General features: G+C 50.8%; 7 protein-coding genes across 7 annotated transcripts; 4 read left to right on the top strand and 3 right to left on the bottom strand.

The window, feature by feature from the left end:
- The first annotated feature begins 941 nt into the window (after positions 1–941).
- Positions 942–2,337, top strand: J3458_019536 (uncharacterized protein). The gene is made up of 2 exons (XM_066121542.1): positions 942–1,271; positions 1,328–2,337. Exons 1-2 carry the CDS (start codon positions 1,080–1,082, stop codon positions 2,153–2,155), a joined length of 1,020 nt encoding a protein of 339 aa, XP_065973156.1. The 5' UTR covers positions 942–1,079; the 3' UTR covers positions 2,156–2,337.
- A 978-nt stretch (positions 2,338–3,315) lies between these two features.
- Positions 3,316–4,155, top strand: J3458_019535 (uncharacterized protein; the record flags this gene model as incomplete). Its single annotated transcript, XM_007816878.2, has 1 exon — positions 3,316–4,155. The coding sequence occupies one exon, from the start codon at positions 3,316–3,318 to the stop codon at positions 4,153–4,155; it is 840 nt and encodes a 279-aa protein (XP_007815069.2).
- A 919-nt stretch (positions 4,156–5,074) lies between these two features.
- Positions 5,075–6,215, bottom strand: J3458_019534 (uncharacterized protein; the record flags this gene model as incomplete). The annotated part of the gene is made up of 6 exons (XM_066121541.1): positions 5,075–5,343; positions 5,400–5,526; positions 5,585–5,702; positions 5,755–5,885; positions 5,957–6,054; positions 6,113–6,215. The coding sequence occupies 6 exons, from the start codon at positions 6,213–6,215 to the stop codon at positions 5,075–5,077; spliced, it is 846 nt and encodes a 281-aa protein (XP_065973155.1).
- A 5,937-nt stretch (positions 6,216–12,152) lies between these two features.
- J3458_019533 (uncharacterized protein) lies at positions 12,153–12,746 on the top strand (the record flags this gene model as incomplete). Its single annotated transcript, XM_007816881.2, has 2 exons — positions 12,153–12,168; positions 12,229–12,746. 2 exons carry the CDS (start codon positions 12,153–12,155, stop codon positions 12,744–12,746), a joined length of 534 nt encoding a protein of 177 aa, XP_007815072.2.
- Positions 12,747–12,901: 155 nt separating this feature from the next.
- J3458_019532 (uncharacterized protein) lies at positions 12,902–13,968 on the bottom strand. The gene has a single exon (XM_007816882.2). It carries the CDS (start codon positions 13,875–13,877, stop codon positions 13,041–13,043), a length of 837 nt encoding a protein of 278 aa, XP_007815073.1. The 5' UTR covers positions 13,878–13,968; the 3' UTR covers positions 12,902–13,040.
- Positions 13,969–14,047: 79 nt separating this feature from the next.
- Positions 14,048–17,945, bottom strand: VAC8_3 (Vacuolar protein 8). Its single transcript, XM_066121540.1, has 7 exons — positions 17,595–17,945; positions 17,435–17,520; positions 17,242–17,362; positions 17,053–17,166; positions 16,749–16,994; positions 15,919–16,668; positions 14,048–15,860 (listed from the first exon to the last, which is right to left on the bottom strand). Exons 1-7 carry the CDS (start codon positions 17,623–17,625, stop codon positions 15,529–15,531), a joined length of 1,680 nt encoding a protein of 559 aa, XP_065973154.1. The 5' UTR covers positions 17,626–17,945; the 3' UTR covers positions 14,048–15,528.
- J3458_019531 (uncharacterized protein) lies at positions 14,264–14,831 on the top strand (the record flags this gene model as incomplete). The annotated part of the gene is made up of 2 exons (XM_007816883.2): positions 14,264–14,590; positions 14,658–14,831. The coding sequence occupies 2 exons, from the start codon at positions 14,264–14,266 to the stop codon at positions 14,829–14,831; spliced, it is 501 nt and encodes a 166-aa protein (XP_007815074.2).
- Positions 17,946–18,433: the final 488 nt, after the last annotated feature.

Raw genomic sequence — 18,433 nt, 5'->3', positions numbered from 1 at the left:
TAGCCGGAAATGTCACCATCGCATCCAAGGAAACGATGTGGTTCGGAAAGCAAGCCTGAATCAATTTTTAATGCTTCCGTGCGGGAATTTTAGGACATTTTGTTTTGACCCCTCAAATGGCCTTGTCACGGTCCAATATTATTCAGCAAGACATACGTGACCCAAGGCTCTGACAACAATGTCCTCTACACCACGAAAGTTGAGGCCTGAAAGGCCTCGCAAAATGCTTTCACGTTTTATAAATCTTTGTTGCATTCTTAGCTTATTATCCCAATGTAGAGGGTAAAAGAAGAGTGAGTAGTGGCTTGTTAGCTGGCCCTGTTCCGATCAAAGGTATAATGCTTACAAGAGCTTCTTACAGTGTTGTCAATTGTGCTAAGAGCAAGATATTAGCAAGGCGCTCCACATACTATTTTTGAAAGAACCCCTGGTATACAGGGATTTGCACGTGGGATGTGTCTTTAACATACATTAAAGTTCCGTGTAAGCCAACCCTAACCCTAACTCACGAGGTTTCATCAAGCCTAACGACCCTGCAATCAATCTCTCAGTTTTGAAAAAAAAACGAGGCCTCCAAGGCATCCGGTTAGGGATCTGGCTTATATTCAGGTTTTTTTGTAATCAGACGTTGAAGAATTATAATCCATGAAGTTATTTTGGTCCGTGGCCTATTTTCCCATACATCTCAGCATGAAAAGGCTAATAAAGGCAACTCAGGGGTGTGCTATTTGTGCCACCTTCTTGAACTGGCACTTGACCGACCAAACTATTGCATCCGGCTCGTCAGTCCAGGAAGAAAAAGCCGCCTTAGGATAGATGGGCGCCTGGGTGAGTATGTATCAGTCGCCACATAGAAGAGCAACATTAGTAATCCGCATCTATATTTGCTTCAAATATACGCAGGATGGGACCCCGCACCTTGCGAGTTTAATCAAGAACACAACCTCTTCTCATCTACTTATTTTTAGCTCGCAAAAGTGCGAGAACCACAGTCCAAGATAGCCAGGGAGTCTTATTTCGGATTCATATTAAAATTTGGTACCCTGGTACTTTCGACAATCACACACGACATCATCATCATGGGCGACATTGCCAATCCGCAACCTGCAATCCCCATCATCGATTTTGGCCCTCTTCTTCAAGATGACTGCAAATACGAAAAGTTCACCGCGATCGGGAAAGAAATCTACGAAGCGTTTAGGGATTTTGGCTTCGCATACATAAGAAACCACTCAGTGCCACAGAATATGGTAGACGAAGCATTTCAATGGGTATCCAAATTGTTTCCTTAAACGCAGCTTAGGCATTAAATCTAACAAGAAGCCAGAGCCAACGCTTCTTCGCCTTGCCACAAAGCGAAAAGGACAAGGTTCCTCATCCGCCAGAAGGATGGTACCACCGAGGCTATTCAGGTATCGGTCGCGAAAAAGTCTCCCAGATGGTCTTTGACGAGGAGGGCATCGCCATCCAACGTAAAAAGCCAGACTTTAAGGAATCATACGAAATGGGTGCAGAGGGAAAGCTGCGAAACATTTGGCCTGCCGACGATGTGATCCCCGGGTTCCGCGAGTTTTTCACCCAGTTCTACGACATATGCTACGACATGGAAGTGAAGCTGCTTCGCGCTATCGCTATCGGCATGGGACTGGAGGAAGAGTTCTTTACCAATTACCACAAAACAAAACAAAACCAGATCCGCCTGTTGCACTACCCGCCTGCCGAAGAGGAGCTCCTCGCGACGGGCAAACTAGAAAGTATCAGTGCCCATACCGATTTCGGTACGCTAACCATGCTCTTCCAGGATCAAGTCGGCGGACTTGAAGTCGAAGATATCCATGAAAAAGGCAAATTCAACCCAGCGCCTCATATACCTGGAACAATGGTGGTCAATATCGGCGATTTGCTTATGCGCTGGAGCAACGACGTGTTGCGGTCTACGCTTCATCACGTTCGCACACCCCCTGCCGATAAGCCGTTGAAAGAGGGCGAACCGCGGATGACTCGTGAGAGGTACTCGATTCCGTACTTTGTAGGCCCGGACAGCGACTCTACAATTGACTGTATACCAGGCTGCTGGGGGCCGGGACGACCAAAGAAGTATGAGCCTATTAATAGCAGCGAGTACATGGACATGCGGCTGAATGCCACCTACTGAGCAGAATCAAGGGTACGAGCAAGGGTCAAGTGTGACGTGGATAAAGTAATCATTTACAAAGAGAGGACTTGTGCACGCCCTTCCCAAGATGGTGCTGGCCAACGTAGACCGGCCGTCCTGTTTAACCGTAGGTGCATGCCGTACGTTCGCGTCTCCAAACTCCATCGGTCGCCTCACATTCTTATATTACACCCATGAATCCTCCTCTACTCGACCGTCAAATAAATGTGCAGGTTTTGGTTTGACGATCGCGTCATACAATCTCAAACAACGCCAATAACCCAACTTTGCTCGAGCGGCATACCCCTCTAACGCTATCCATGGTACGGACCATTATGGATGATTCGATACCTGGGATTGTATCACACCAAGAAGGTACAAAGCATTAGGTCATCCAAGATATGGCGGTCTATCGAGTAGGTGTGGCGAATATCCCATCAGCACATCAGGTCGGTGGTAGTTACAACCACCACACTTTCCCTGTCCAATGAGCTGCAGGTGGCTCGAGTCTTGTCTCATGGCTCTGTGACGGGCTCTCAAATTTTGTAAAAGGATCCCACGGCTTTCATGGTAGCTTTAAGTGGAGTGTTATTTTGAATGTTTCCCCAATTACTATTACCACGGCACCGTAAAACTACCATTAATTTACTATTCCATCCTTTATCGTTTACCTGGGACTGTAATTAAAATGCCACTCGGGTATTAGGAAAGCTTGAATTCTTAACGCGAATGAGAACATCCATAGGATTTAGAAGAAAAAGGAAGTATACCGCAGAATATACGTCTTGCTGCCCTCATATACAGCCCGTCAATTGAATGTACATCTGATATGCCCTGTTGACCATCCCAAAAGATTATACTTGACTCAGAACATGCGTCAGTTCGCTTCGTATCTGCACTCCGCAGTCGAATCACAAATAATAGCGCACACATTCAGAGCATGCATCGTTTTGCTTCGTATCTGCACCGAGACCTAAACAGCAATCGAATCAACCTCGACAGCCACGGCATTCTGAGGTTCTCGTGAGTGAAGTGCATACCGCTACATGGAAACTGCCTATAAGAAGATGACCAGAGGCGCCCATTTTCTCCGAATATCAACCCCTTTTAAAGCAAACCGTGAAGCTCGGACCCTCAAAAAGCAAACTACACCCACAAGCATGGCGGCAGCGGTCCTGCGACCATATGATGTAGACTTGTTCAACGGCATTCCCAGTCTGGGCGAGGCCAATGAACAGTTCCTTGCACACAACGGCCCAGAGGTCATCATCTTGTCGCTTTGGAAACTCTTTTCCAAGTACAAGCTGACCGACCAATATGGACCTGTGCTTGTACATCGGCACTGGCCCGCCAGCTTGAATGAAGCGGTTGTTGACGTGAATGGCACTTCAACCGCATGGACCTTGGAAGCGGGCGAGCAGACGGGCATGCTCCAATTTGAGAAGTATGAACGGCCAATTAAACCCAGCTCGTGGATGATGGTGAAGGGGCAGCTCATGCCATATGAGTTCTACTTTGCTTCCCAGAAGGAGCACGATGAACCTGCTCCTCTTGACTCTGCCTTTGTTCAAGAGTTTGCCTCGATTCTTGAAGCGAATTCGCTCCTTGATTTTGTCGGAATTCGTCTGCTTCGGCATACAGGGCAGAAAGTCCTTGAAGTGACCGAGGGAAACGCCAATGTCACGTTTCCCGTCACAGATGACGACCAGAACTTGCTCGAGAAGAATGCGATTCAAGCAGGGTGGAAGTTTCCCTCCGCCGAACCCCCCGATTTCAGCAGCGATACAAGCGGGAACATGGGAGATCGAAGCCCTTGGAGCCAGGCCTGCAAACAGCTCTGCAAACAGTCCTGCTCTATTATATGCAGGAAACCTAGCCAGGGGGGGTCGCATATGAGGGTGCACTTAGGGGGCCACTCAAAGACGCATGGAAAGACGAATACGGAACGGACTCTTCCGTCACTGCGTGAGGATGGCCTCGCGTGGCCCAGAGAAGAGTAAAAATATTGCAAAAGTCCTAACGTAAGGTGGAGAAATTGCCTGCCTGGTGGTAATTCTGTTGCTTTACATTATTGATTCTTAGCTATTCACTTGTATGCATCAGGACTGATGGGAAGTGCTTGTCAAGATCAAGTCGCTCATTCACGGCAAAAGCGATAGTTATACTGCTGCTTATTCTACGTACGATTCCACTCTTTGTGTGGGAAATCAAGAGTCTTTGACTTTGTCCAAGCCGTCCCCAAAAAAATTGTGCTCTGCGACACTATTCGTAGACATGTGGGCACTTGGGCTTCTAGCATGTCGATTAGAAAGCGAAGGGAAAGCCCCCGACAGACCATGAAAAGCAAGGCAGGAACTATTCTCAAGTGACTAGAATAAGGCATCTCAGCAGGCTTCACGTAAGCGCCAACAACCCTTCTACCAGACTTGGTCAAACGGAACTACCCTGACACCTCGATAAACCAGCATGGACCAAGGGACGTCTCCGTCTCCCCTTAAGGCCATTTTACCTCCCTCGCTTCGTTTCAGACTAATATAAACACGTGCAAGGCTTGCACAGACACGAATTACCGCAAGACCGGCAACATGGCGTACGACCTGAGCTCCCATCACTTGTTCCACCCCCATCGCCACTCTGGCCCCCGCTATCGCCTGTCGACGCACTCTCGATGGCTTGGAATGTTGAAGGCCAGTCGAAATTAGTGATATCTTGAATGACTTTCAGAATATCACGGACTCCATCTCTCTGAGAAGCCACAATCAGACTACGCTGCGCATATATAAGTTTGTTTGGGGGGGTGTTCCAGACAGACCTGTATAGCACGCCAATTATAGAATGAGCCCACGGAAGCTATCCAACTTGAAGGGCTTAGATGAGGTTCGAAAGTCAGCTTTTGCACATCTGAATGGGTCTGACCACCTACTTTGAACCGAGCAGGGTTTCTCCCCCCTGTGCCTCCCACGTGAGCGCCTCCTGGCCTTGTTCGCTGCGTTGACTAGATTGGGAACTCGACCCTTTCGAGTCTGAAACGGATACCGACGCGGATCCGAAAGGGCATGCAAAGTTGGCACCGGCGGCAAGTTTCATAGAATCCTTTTTGGCATCCATGTCGTTTGCAACTAGCGTGCTCGAGTCCCTTGTACTCTGTAGGCGTCCACCTAGTTGAACGCTTGTTGTGAAGAGATGGCCTACAGATTGTAAGATTTTAACGGCAAATTTGAGTTCAAAAACATTGAATGCTTACCAAACTTCCTCCGGAATGTAGCTACGTCTTCTGCTTTCCTGTTGCTCTGTATCGCCTGGAGGAGCGCGTTGCATTCGTCAGAAATGTCAAGGTCGTCCGCGTCGAAATACACAGTCACGCGGGGAAACTTGCGTGGCAATAGTCAGCGCATGTCACAAGGCTTCATACCATAGTGGGTGGCTCACATTATATGAAGCGTGAAGGGAGTCCATTGCCTTGCCTTGCACCGAGCTTGACGAATTTCCGGACGACGATGAGCCTGAGCCGGACGCGCCGCCTGTGATGCCGTCTATTCCACCGGAGCTACACCCGTGAGAAATCGCCCACCATCTCTGGCGCACGGGTGAGGACTTACGCGGCTGCCTGCACACTTAGAGAGGAAAATGCGTTCATTGCCATCGACATCTGGAGCTCCGACTTGATCTCGGTGATGGAAACTGATGACTCATCGTCGACTTGAAAAGATGGGATACAGTAAAGCGTTTGCTGTGTATCCAGCGTATTTAGTAAAGTGTGCTGTGAGACTGGGCTAGAAATAGCAGAGTTGTACTGCTTACAGCACTAGTAGAGGCTCCAGAACTGTCTGAATCTGTGTCATTGCTGGTTCCAGAAGGACTCCCATACGGATCAGGGTAAGACCTCTTTAGCTTGAATGCTGTACGATAAAGCCGGCGTTAGATTTACCAAGAGAATGGCAAATGGTAGATACTTACCAGGATCTCGGGCTCTCCGCAGGACATGCGAAATTCCATCATATGTAAAGCCGTTTAGAAGTGAGTTTGTGACCAGGACGATATGCCACTGGTACTCCGTCATGGTAGCGACATGGCTGTCGATGTTAGCAGGTTTGCATTTTGACCCATTTCCAGAATGTGCTCCTACGTTGAGATTATGTCAGAGCCTGCCACCATGCCTGACGTATCGATATTTACGGACTGGGTCACGGCTGTTCCATCTCCAGCGGCTCCGGCACCTTGGTCATTATTGTCAGAGTCATTTGCTTGTGCCGGGGACACGCTCTGCCCGGATACTGAGTTCGGGTCCGGGGGCCGATATTTTGAGATGTAGCTGATTTTGATGATGGCGGGGACTTGGCCATCACTTGCCTGGATGGAGGTGACATTCTAAGCAGCCTTGATTGTCAGTGTCGACTCAAATTCCAAGTAGAGGTGTCAAATCCGCATACCTCACTTGTCAGAGAGATGTAGTATCCAAGGCTGACGGTATCCGGGACGATGTTATGGACGTCGATGCAAAACAAAAGTCTCTTTGACCTTGTAGCGCATTAACACAATTTCAGCCAGACTTGGTATAGGTCAATATCAGGAGTTTTCTTACAATTTTGCATGGGCCCTAATTGATGCTAATGGTACATCATATATCGGGCTATTGGCTGCCTGTGGCGCAACGTCGGTGGAAGACAGAGACGTTGTCTGCACACTTGGACTTCCGTTGAAGAGTATGTGAAATGGAGTGCTGTTGATGATGTCCTTCAATGTCTTGTTGTCTAACAGAGCCGTCAGCCGATTCCTACGGGCATCACCTTGTCAAAACACAAACCTGAAGTCGACATGATTGCCTCGGTTGGGGCGAAAACTGTGTCGCCCGAGCACAAAACGAAGAGACCAGAGTGCTATAGTAGCGTTTTTACAACCTCATATGCGGAGCATGCTCAATATCCAAGGCAGGAAAACTGGCTCTTAAAAGAGCTGGGCTCAAGCAGGGTTCTAGTCTGGTTCTAATGGTGATACACGTCGGGGCGTCCGACAGCAACCCAAGTGCGCCGCTTCTGTCGTGATGCATTCTAGCCCGACATGGTGAGTTTGACATGATGGTCAACCACAAATTGGCAGCATGCCCTCTGTGGCTTGCAGGACTTCACACGTTACCTGCCTCCAACGCGGGGGTTTAACCAATTAGGGATCGTCATGTTATCAGAAGACTGCTACGAGGCACTGCACTGCACAAGTCCTTGAAAGAGACATGGGGAGTAGAGGGGGTTGAATGGCGGGCAGCAGTCGGGCATCTCTCGTCGAGGGCTTGCCGCACTCTCTCGGTATCAGTCCAACCATATCCTGGCGCTCATCCTCGACACCTGCGTTACGGCGGCCAAAGACGCAGACTTGGGCCATGAATTGAATAAAGGGAACATGGAAAGAAGGAGCACTGACGATTGTCTAGCTCCAGGGAGCCGAGCGCGCCGGGCCGAGACCCATGGCAAGCTGGCCCTTCCGAATGGATTGTCGCCACGTCTTGGCGGGATAACAAGGCAAGTTTTCCCCGAACCAATCACTGTTCAGTCTGGTTCTTTATGTGCGATGCGCGTACTTGGTGTTGGTGATGTTGATGACTAGGGAAAATGGTCCGCTCCGAATCGTCGCCATAGAGCCTTGATAAGTGTGTGAACAATCGCCAAGCGTCTAATATTTTCCATCTTTATTATTGTTCCCCTCTATCTTTTTTTAATCCAAATCTACTGCTCTGATTTAAGCACAAGATTTGGGGGACACGGCTTGAATTCTCAGTGCGGTGGGGCCGGTGCGCCGGTCGCAGAACTTTGTTGCGCCGTTTAATGTGCCGGGATGTGGCGGGGCATGTTTCGACCAGTAGGAGAACGACCGAGATCCGAGACGCTGTCAATAAGTGGACGCCCCGGGGGTGAAACGTTCATGACTACGACCATGACGACTATCCCGGGTGGCACACCGCCCGTCAACGGACCGTAAGTAGCCTGATTTTGTGATTTATGACTAAAGAGGCAGACATGGGAGAAGCACTAGATGATTCCAGACCAGTATCTTATTCATGCAGGCTTGAGCATATTGTAGGGAGGTTAGCCAAACGATAAAAATCAATGACAGAGAGAACGGATAATTAGTAACAATACTATTCTTATTTTTACGAGTATACGGAAAAACTGCGATTATTATATTCCATCTTGAACTCATCTTAGCCTATGCGTTACTCGCAAGTTACACCAGATGAGCCGCCCCGATGAAAAATGGATTCGAGCATTTTCACAAGCCTTCTCGACGTATTCAGATGGACAGGACATACATTTGCTCATCTTGACTTACGCCCAACTGGATAGATTATCCTCACAGCAGGTTCACCTTATTCGCATGAATGCGATCAAGAGAGGCGACATCGTGGCTTGACGTTTTGTCAGGTGTTTATAGGCTGTGGTGTCTATGCTTGCTATGCTCAAGGCAGGGGCACCATTCCTGTCACTTGATCCAAGTTACGCCGAGGGACGGCGCAATACCGTCTTGGAAAGCTTCAATGCCAATTTGATTCTCGGCAGGGGAGCTCCATTCACAGCAGCTAGAGTTCAAGTAAATAATCTTGTTGCTTCACAAGCAGTATTGGAGAGCCTGTCCCATAAAATAGTTGGCAGTGAGAGCCCTGTCTCAGATGCGGCCTACTATGTCTATACTTCTGGGGGTACTGGCAAGCTGAATGGAATAATTATTGATTTCCGCTCGGTGAACCAGTGTATAGCGGCAATTTCGCTAGAGATCTGCTACCAGCTTCAACAGTTACATGTCACGGCACTATGGAGAGACTTCGTGTTCCCCGTCAGGGCTCGCACGATGGACATGGCCGGATAGATACTTCAGCGCGTGCCGTACGTGCTTAGTTGTGCACAGGGCACGACGCAAGTAGCAGAATGACGAATGCGAAAGCGAAGACGCTTCAAATATAATGTAATAGACACCATCTTGCGGGACAGCGTACGAAAGTGGTACAGCAACAAGAGCTTGACAATAGAGTTCTTTGCCCTGCTCTTGACACTGCTTGCGTTTTTGTTAGATCCTTTTCCCATTGCTAAGCCGCTGATGTCGCGCCGAAACAAATGGGCAACTCAATATACTTGGTACTCGCATCCTGCAAAATCCGAATACGAGGCTGCCTTGAAATATCACACAAGGCCGTGCTGTGCGTAGATACTAAAGATTGTATGAAAACGGCCCCTTTCGTGTGCATGTCACCTCTTAAAGTCTTGGATATAAATGTGCAAAGCGGCATGTGCAAGGCTATTTCGGTGGATATACGTTTTGCTCTCCTCTCTGGCAAACCCCATTCATTCGTCCACCATGATATGTCGTCCGTTCACTGACAAGTTGAATCACATGGCTCATGCCTCCCCGATAATGTTTCTTGGGAGCTGTTAGCCCCGCCTCGTGCTTCTTTTTATTCTTGTCAATCTCATCCGCTAGTAGCTTCCTGAAAGTAAATCAGAGCCGCCGTGGGTATTTCACCGGATACCCTTTATATGCAATGCTTTGTCGTACGGTCTGCACCCATTTGCCTTTTACTCGCAATGCCAGAAAAAGGTACGAGAATGCCTCTACCAGTCATTCATTTCAAATCATGTGTCAAGTCAAAAGCAAAGCTCTGCCAGGACAAAACCACATACTACCGGTGCCAATTCTCGTCTTCTGCTTCTTTCCGTGGTAGCATGGCAACATCTTCACATTTGTCCTTTGCGGTCGAAAAATGGCCTTGAAGGAAACGACTTCATGCTCAATGGCAAACTGCAAGACGTCAACGCTGAGGAGATATACACCCCGCTGACAACGCCCGTGTTCGGCAGCGACATCATACGACTGCCCAAACGCAACCGAAAAAAGCTGTCAGCTGAATTCGCAGAGATATACCACCATCTAATTTTGGCTTCCGGCCCGTCAACTTCCTGATGTCATGGGCACCGCCACAAAACAGACGGCGAGACGCTGCGCATGCCAAGACGAGATCAATTTATATTGACGAGCGTCGAGCATCCGGCAAGGTACCCGACCACGGTACAGATATAATTTGGCATTTGATGACTTGCGTCTACAAGGATGGAACACCTCTCCCGATTGCGCGCATGATGATCACGCTGCTAATGGCGGGTCAGCACTCGTCTTCCTCATCAAGCGCCTAGATCATGCTCCGCCTCGCGTCTCGACCCGACATGATCGAAGAGTTGTATCGGGAACAAGTTAAAAATCTTGGCTACGCCGGCTGCGAGCCCCTGAAGCACTCAGACATTGATAAGTTGCCTCTACTGCAGAACGTTCTCAAAGAGACTCTACGGGTTCATTCCTCGATTCACTCGCTTGTGCGAAAGGTCACACGGCCGATGCCGGTACCCAACAGCGACTACGTTACCAGGCCGGATAAAGTCCTTGTGTCATCGCCAATCATGTTAGACATGAGCGAGGAGTAGTTTACCAACACGCACGTCTAGGATCCGCATTAATGCGAAAACTTATCGACCGAGGAAAAAGGGGATGTAATTGATTACGAATATAGAGCAGTCTTTAAGGGAACCAAGAGTTCGCATCCTCGTTCAGTGCCGGCCGGCATCGCTACATTAACGAGGAAGTTTACCTATCTATGCACTATTAATTCGAGGCTTACTAAATGTAGTATTAAGTTTAGCGTGCCGCCGACCGACTATACGTCTCTGTTTTCCAGGCCCATGCATCCATCTACGATCCGCTGGGAAAGACGCGCAATGCCAAGAGTAGGGCCGTGGATCCAATATACATGTATATTTTTTTGCAAACACTTGGTGTCATCAGCACGGCAGACTCGGCTATCCGTGTCGAACCATCTGTAAATCACTGGGCAAGGTGGTTGGTTTTCTCCACCGTTTACGTACCAGATATTACTGAGCGGTCCGTCCTTGAGAAAGGGGCATGTATAGAGAAAGAAAGAAACACCGTCCTTGGTACTACTTACTGTATACGCCTGTTTATGAAATCACTCAGAATCCAGTAACTTGTAGAACCATCCTGGGGCCGACAGATCAGCCATGTCGGGCATCATGAAGACGCCATGGACGCCGTGACTGACCTTATTGCGGGACGCAAAGCTAACATTTGAATGCCGCAGTGCAACAAACGGTGCTCGACTTGTCGCTTTGACGACGTGCTGGACGCTACCAAGCTACATTGCAGCCTTGCTGGTCTTCTTGGCCGCTATGCAAGGAAGAATCTCAAGGCCGTAGTCTACGTGAAGGTATTTGCAAATACGGGAGTAGAATTTGCAAAATGGTGCTGAACTGCTATCGGCGCAAAAACAGGACAACAGTAAACTAGACATTCATGGTTCCCCACGTGCGTATGATCTCTGGAGACTACTTCAATGTTGGCATACTCTCTGGTCCTTATTGCTCAACACAAGCCTCGTCTCCCTTAGTATTGGATTCGGCAAAACTCTCGATGAGGATGATGGCTACCTTTGGCTTACATCTCAGGAACTCCAAGCCATTACTGAAGATGGTCCAATCTTGATTAAGGATATGGCGAGGATAAGTGTAAGCTGAGACTTACCTTGAAGCATCCCCATATCCATCCAACCCTCAAATGCCCAACGCCATTGATCCGAAAAGCGCAAGCGTCTCCCGGCTGCCGACCAAAACAAGGTCAGAAAATGGCACCAAAAAAAAAATCTTCCATATACTTTTTTCATTCAAAATATGCACAATCTTGCTTTTGTTTCTTTAGCTTAATACGATCTTGTATTCATGTGGAGATTTATGTCATTTCATACTAGGAACCCTGCGTACGTGTGATGGAAGTCCTAGGGGTAGTTCCAGGGTTAGGGTCGACCACACCACAAGTTGACCCGCCAGCGGCTAGCGCACCTGCATATCCGCCAAAACTTATCGCGGGGGCGGTCAGAAAAAAATATCAATATCCATCCAGACCGACATTCGACTTAGAACATTCACATCGTCCACCAAAACCCGCCGCCACCATGGCCAAAAGCAAAGGTACACACCATTCTTACCCGGGTCGTCCATAAGTCTCCTCACTGACAAAAATGGTCGCAGGGCCCTCAAAACACTCCCGCGCCGCGCGCCGCGCCACATCCCCCTCCATCGATACGGACAAGTCCCTCAAGGATATACCGCTGCCCAAGCGCAGCACCTCGAGCGCGCCGCGGCCCTCGGTCCTCGCCGTCCACCGCGCGGCGGGAATTTCGAAAAAGAACAAGCCCGTACGCAAGTCCCGCATGACGAGCAAGATGCGGAAGCGCCACGAGAAGGGTCTCGAGATGGCCGAGGCCGTCACGGAGCGGACCGGCAAGAAGATTGAGAAGAGTATCGGACGGGCCAAGAACGTGCAGAGGAGGAGCAGGGCCTGGGAGGACATCAACAAGGATGCTGTCGAGGGAGGGGCGGGCGATGAGCAGAGCGGCGAGAGTCGCTTCGCGGCGCTGATGGAGGAGGTGGATGACGACGACGACGATGACGATGCTGTCGAAGATGAGGATGGGTTTAATCCTGCGAATCCGGCGGCGAGTAGGCCGGCTGCTATTGCGGACGATGACGACGATGAGATTCTATAAAATTGGGCTGTGAGGACGGGCTTTTGGTCCGGAGGGAAATGACATGGCTTGCTGGTTCATCTTTGGCGTTTGGCGGGTACACAAAGAAAGAGGAAGCGCCTTCATGACTTGCACGACTTGGCTTTATATAGACGGATATAACTAGGAAACCCGGGTGAAGTTTTTGCTCTGATACCATGCGCTCATGCGTCCCTTGCCACCAGCACCTGCAAGAAACTCCCCGCGCCACAGGATGCCAGCTCAACCTCCCTAGTCACAGCAGAACCACCAGCATCTTCACTCGCCTCGGGCTGTTTAATTCTGCTTCCCCTCCAAGTACATGCGATACGTTCCCCCAACGGCCCCAGACGCACTCTTCCCCTCTCTGCCGCCGGCCTTGTCAACCTCGTCCCGAATCCTCCTCACCACGCCCTCGGCCTCCTTCCCATCGACCTGCTTGCCGCCCTTCTTCTTCGCCACCAGAACCTCCACCTTCATCCCCTTGCCCAGGAACTGCCCCATCTGCCGCATCTTGGTGGCCAAATCATGCTCCCCAATCGCCCACGTCAGCTCCAGCTCCTTGGTCTTGGGCTTGCCCACAGCCGCCTTCTTCTTCTCCTTTAGCTGTTTCTGACGCTCGTACTCGTCGCGCTTGTTGACGATTTTGCACACGGCCAGCTGGGCGCCGCGACGGCCGTTCTTGGGATCCGCAGGGACGTACGGCTGGACCATGCGCAGGGATTCGTGCGGCTCGAGCCTGGTGAGGACAAATGACGTGGCGAGCGGCCCCTCGGTGGCGCCGTTGTCAATGACCATGATCTGCGGGTCCGTGATCTCGTGGTCCTGCGGCGGGCGGTCGCGTCCCGAGCGCGCAATGTCCTGCTGCGTCGTGTAGCGCTTGTCGAAGCCGCGGTTGTCGTGGGCGAGCTGTTCTGCGGCGGCGACAGAGGTCCGGCCGCGAGGCCCGCGGGCCGGCGGCTTGGCCGCGTATCCCCGGACATGGGTTGCCGAGAGGGCATTCCTGTGCGATGCCGGGCGCGCGGAGAGCTGTAGTCGCGAGACGGTGCAAAGAGCCGGTGCTTCAGACGGGGAGACAAAGACACGGTAGAGAGCTCGCCGAGAATTGTATACGCATTGCGGCGTTGGTCTCATTGTGATGGGGCGTCGAATCGTCAATCACAGCCTCCTCGTTTGCAGGCCAATTGAGTCTTTTGGGGGGTTGCAAGTGAGGAAACACGCGGGAGATGGAGCTTTGAAGCTTTGGAGTTGGGAGGCTGGCCGACGACAATCTGCAGCGGGTCATGTAGTCGAAATGTCACACGAGCGCTTCGCCCAGCCAATAGCAATCCCCGCGCAGCAGGCTCACCTCCACATCCAACCACACCAGTTGACGTTTGCTATCGATAGTCAAGTTGACCTTCAACATCGCGCATCCCTCAGCCTGGACATCACCGCCCACCAGCTCAATTGTCCCCCGGCCCCCTTCCCTAGGGCACAAACCGTGCACCCAACCGCCTCGCTTCATCAGATCCTCAATCATGTTCACCCACCTCCTCGGCCACCCCATCCGCCTCGCCCTGTCAACCCTCAAAATGACTTGCCTCGCCCATCTTACCCTCACGCAGCTCGTCCAGGCATCCCCTGCCCAAGGGCCCTCCATGCTACCCACCTTCACAGTAGACGGGGACTGGATCGCCGCAGACATGCGTCACCGCCTGGGCCGCGGCATAACCACAGGCGACCTAGTTCTCTACAAGATACCCATCTTCGCGAACCAGAACGGCGTCAAGAGGGTAGTCGGCATGCCAGGCGATTACGTCTCCCTGGGCACACCTGGGGAGAATGGGGAGGACCAGATGATACAGGTACTATGATTTGTCGACCCTGAGTTTAATGGTTTCTTGGTGCAAGAGTTGACTTGGCCGTTGACAGGTTCCTCAGGGGCATTGTTGGATAGTCGGTGATAACCTACCGGCTTCGAGAGACTCGAGACAGTTCGGGCCATTGCCACTAGCTCTTATTCAAGGCAAGGTTGTTGCCAAGGTTCTGCCTTGGCGAGAGAGAAAATGGGCTGATAGCGGACTTGAGCGAGTGATTCGTGATTGAAGCCTGCTTTTCACATTATGATACTCCGGTAATACATTGTACATTACGGCGTTAGGGGTTCATCTACAGGGAGCGGTACATCACTGCGGGGTAAATATTGGCAGGCTAGATTAACTGGGTATAATAAAACAAGGCTTGTAAACTTTATCTAATTACAGCAGCCGCCTGAATGCTTTGCCTCCGCATATTCATCCCCTGTAAAAGGAAAATTGCAAATTAGAAAAAAAAAAACTCAATGCTAGGCTAACAAACGTCATTCGCCAAACCAAATATGCTTTGTACAGAAGAAGAGTGACCCCGAGCTGCCTCCCAATCACATAACCACCTTGCGCCCACATATGCTCTGGCAAACGTTCCAGCGCCCTTCTCGCCAGATGTCGCCAGGCAGTTGTAGTGCAAAGAGACAGAGAGAAAAAGATGGATGCAACAAAACGGGACTTGCTCGTTTCAAAGGTTGGGTGTAAGGGGGGCACAGTAGTTGGTGAGAGAAACCCTTCTCTCGCAACACCAGTTGTAATTGGATATAACAGCCCCAGACGCCTTGGGAAATCACTTATGCCTTTTACAATATTATCGGCCACACTGATCCAGCAACAGTGGTGTGCATAACCGCAAGGATCAGAGGTGGCTTCGTCTGCCGGTGGACCGAAGAGCTGGCTGTCTCTGGGCAGGCATTGAGTTGTGCCAGCTGCGGAATTTAGCCCTCGATGTGGGCTTTAGACATGCTCTGACCCAACAGTTCCAGGCAACGTTGAGCCAAATTAACCACTTCTCCTTCATCCTCATCTTCAAACTCAGGCTCAGCTTCGACTTGTCGGTTTGCGATAGCTCGGATGTTTTCAATAATGTCGTCGGCCTTGCCAATATGGCCGATCAAAGTCTTGTCTTCGGACTCGAATAATTGCAGCAAGGTCCAGACTGCAATATGCTGGAAAGTGGCGTCACCTGATTGCAGAAAACGACTAAGATATCCGTGTATTCCCCCATTTGGATCGTTCCAATTTTGAACAAAGATTGAATAGTCGCCGACTAAACATTATGCTTAAGTACAGGGCCAGTAGAATAATGAAGCACTCGTGACACATACCTTTGGAGGACAAATTACCCAAGGCAGCAGCACTGTTGCCTTGAACCTCAATGCTTGGCGAATGAGTCAAGGGAATGAGGACATCACACACTCCTAAATTGAGAAGATGTGACTTGAGGTCGTCGCTTAGAGCCAAAACTGCAATGGCAGCCGTCATTTCCGACTGTACCGTCACCGGCACATCAAGCACCAGCTGTTTACACTTCTGGACAGCGCCGGCGTCCAATACCAGAGCCTTGTTTCGGTCTGAGCTAGCTGCCAGGTTGCGCAATGTTGAAATGGCGTGGCATTGAATCTCTTCGTTGTCGGTGGATCCGAGCAAGTCGACCAGTGGCTTGAGGAAGTTGGCGTCGATGATGGGCGATTCATTCATCGGGTGTATGGAGATGTTTCGTATGCAAGCAACAGCGGACAGAATCAAGGGAAGGTAAGATGACTGGAGGAGACGAAGGAGCGGGGGTAAGCCTTGGACTCGGACAATCTCAATTTGGTACTTTTCATCGGACGCAAGGTTTCGCAGGGCCAACGCTGCCTGACATTGGACTTTTGGGGACGAGGAGTCCATGAGGTGGACCAAGGATTGGACGAGTTTAGGTTCAGTGGACGACAGCTTTCGTCGGTTATTGGCGTCGACGGCAATGTTGCTGAGGGCGGTAGTGCAGTAGTACTGTACATCAACATCGGGAGAGGAGAGGAGCTGAACTAGGACTGGAATAGCGCCGGCATTAACGAGCTGCTGTCGGTTCTCATCTATGATATTCGTCCACGTCAGCGTGTCATACAGAATGGTAAAACAGGGTATGTGAGAGCAGAAACGTCGGGAGACATACCAGAATGTGTCATATTGAGGAGAGCACCGGTGGCGTTCCGCTGCACACGCATATCTCGGGATTTGGCGAGCCTCGTCAGCGGGCCCAGGGCACCAGACCGTGCAATCTTGGCCTTGTTTTCCTCATGTGTGGCCAAGTTGGTGATGCATCCTACGGCATTGCACTGGACCTCAACATTTGGCGACAGCATCTGTCGGATGAGCGGTGTTAATCCTCCGAGCTGGACAATTATGACCTTGTTCTCGGCTGTAGGTAGGTGGTTAATCGTAGGGCCTGTAGATGAAGTCTTTGTCAAGGCACATACTGTTGACGGCAAGGTTGCCTAGGGCGGCACTGGCGGCTCTCTGAACTTCGATATCGGGGCTTTGTAACAGGAAGAGAATAGGTTCCAGTGTATCTCGGTCAACCTCTCGTACATCTAGGGCGCCGGGTGTTAGCATCGTCGAGCAGGGAGGACAGACACAATTCCACGGGTCTGACTTTGCAGACCTACCTCTCTCAGTAATTTCGGCAAAGGTAAGACTCGCACTGCGTTGCAAGTCTATATTTTCTGAAAAGACCAAGGTACTAAGAGCCCTGAGTGGTTCTCCGGAGAAGAAGTTGGTCTCTCCACGCTGCAAAGTCAGTCAGCATGGCGAGACAAGAGCGGTGTCGCGGTGCCATTACGGCGGAGTCTAGATACGAACGTTTTCGAGATATTGTAACAGGTCGGCAACGGCCTCGCGCTCGCTATCGGCCAAAACAGGCTCGTACAGACCTTCGCGGGACCGGCCTGGGATGAGTCGCGTCAGTCATTGTTGCTGTAAACACCTAGACAGACGGGTCGGGACAAGGAAAATGACGTACCTCCACAGCATGATGAGCTGCAGTTACCCATGACTGGGATTGCAAATATCGTGCAACTAGCAGTGGATGGAGCGGTGTTGTGGTTGAGAAGTTGTTGATGACGATGATGCGGGCTGGTGATGTGCCTCGAAGTCGGAGCAACAGCGGATTGTTCCAAGCGTTAGGTTCCGTCACAGCTCAGCAAGCTGCGGCTGCTTACCTAGGAACCCCGGTAGCTTATGGGTCAGGCTGGGCTGGAGTCGATCGCAAGTGCGGCGTGATGGAGTCGAGGAGACGAGACCAGCGAGCTCTGGTGATGGTTGGCAAACTTCAAAAGTGAAGCAGATTGGCGGGGAGGGAGGATGGTATGCGTGGACAAGGCGAGTCTGGTGTTGAGTCTTGGGACTGGAACCGAACCAGGGAACTAGAGGACCAAGCGACCAGACGGGCGTGGCGTGGCGTTCAAGGCTGGGGCTGTAACTTTAGAAGGGAGCACTGACTTGGAGCACTTGGAGTCAATCGAGACGACCACCTGGGCCTGGCAGCTAATAGTACCATGGACTTGACGGCAGACGTCAACTGGCACTGGGCATGCTGGAGCACTCTGTCGCACAAGGTATGGGGCTTGACTAGCTTGAGGCTGAAGTTTGCAATTGGACCGCCCGAGTCGCCTGTCTGGTTGATGGCACGCAATTTGGCCCTGTGGACATCTGAACATGAGGACATCCGGCCGTCTGAACCTCAATCTGCCCTTGGCTAGCGCGCCAGGCCTTCAATATTCTTTTCTTTCCGTCACGTCTAGCCCTCTCAAAATCAGACATCTACATGTCAACGGCCAGCGTCAACGTCGTCTCAACTCA

Source organism: Metarhizium acridum (assembly GCF_019434415.1).
Source record: "Metarhizium acridum strain ARSEF 324 chromosome Unknown scaffold_568, whole genome shotgun sequence".
Taxonomy (NCBI): Eukaryota; Fungi; Ascomycota; class Sordariomycetes; order Hypocreales; family Clavicipitaceae; genus Metarhizium; species Metarhizium acridum.
The sequence above is the reverse complement of the archived record's forward strand: the minus strand, read 5'-3'. Positions and strand labels throughout refer to the sequence as shown.

Bases quoted from the DNA above. Each gene is read 5' to 3' on its own strand.
- VAC8_3 (XM_066121540.1), bottom strand. From the start codon at position 17,625: ATGGGTAACTGCAGCTCATCATGCTGTGGAG. The intron at 17,363-17,434 runs GTTCGTATCTAG...CTGACTTTGCAG, and splicing joins TGTTACAATATCTCGAAAAC to CGTGGAGAGACCAACTTCTT. The intron at 15,861-15,918 runs GTATGTGTCACG...CATAATGTTTAG, and splicing joins GGGTAATTTGTCCTCCAAAG to TCGGCGACTATTCAATCTTT.
- J3458_019532 (XM_007816882.2), bottom strand. From the start codon at position 13,877: ATGAGACCAACGCCGCAATGCGTATACAATTCTCGGCGAGCTCTCTAC.
- J3458_019536 (XM_066121542.1), top strand. From the start codon at position 1,080: ATGGGCGACATTGCCAATCCGCAACCTGCAATCCCCATCATCGATTTT. The intron at 1,272-1,327 runs GTATCCAAATTG...ACAAGAAGCCAG, and splicing joins TAGACGAAGCATTTCAATGG to AGCCAACGCTTCTTCGCCTT.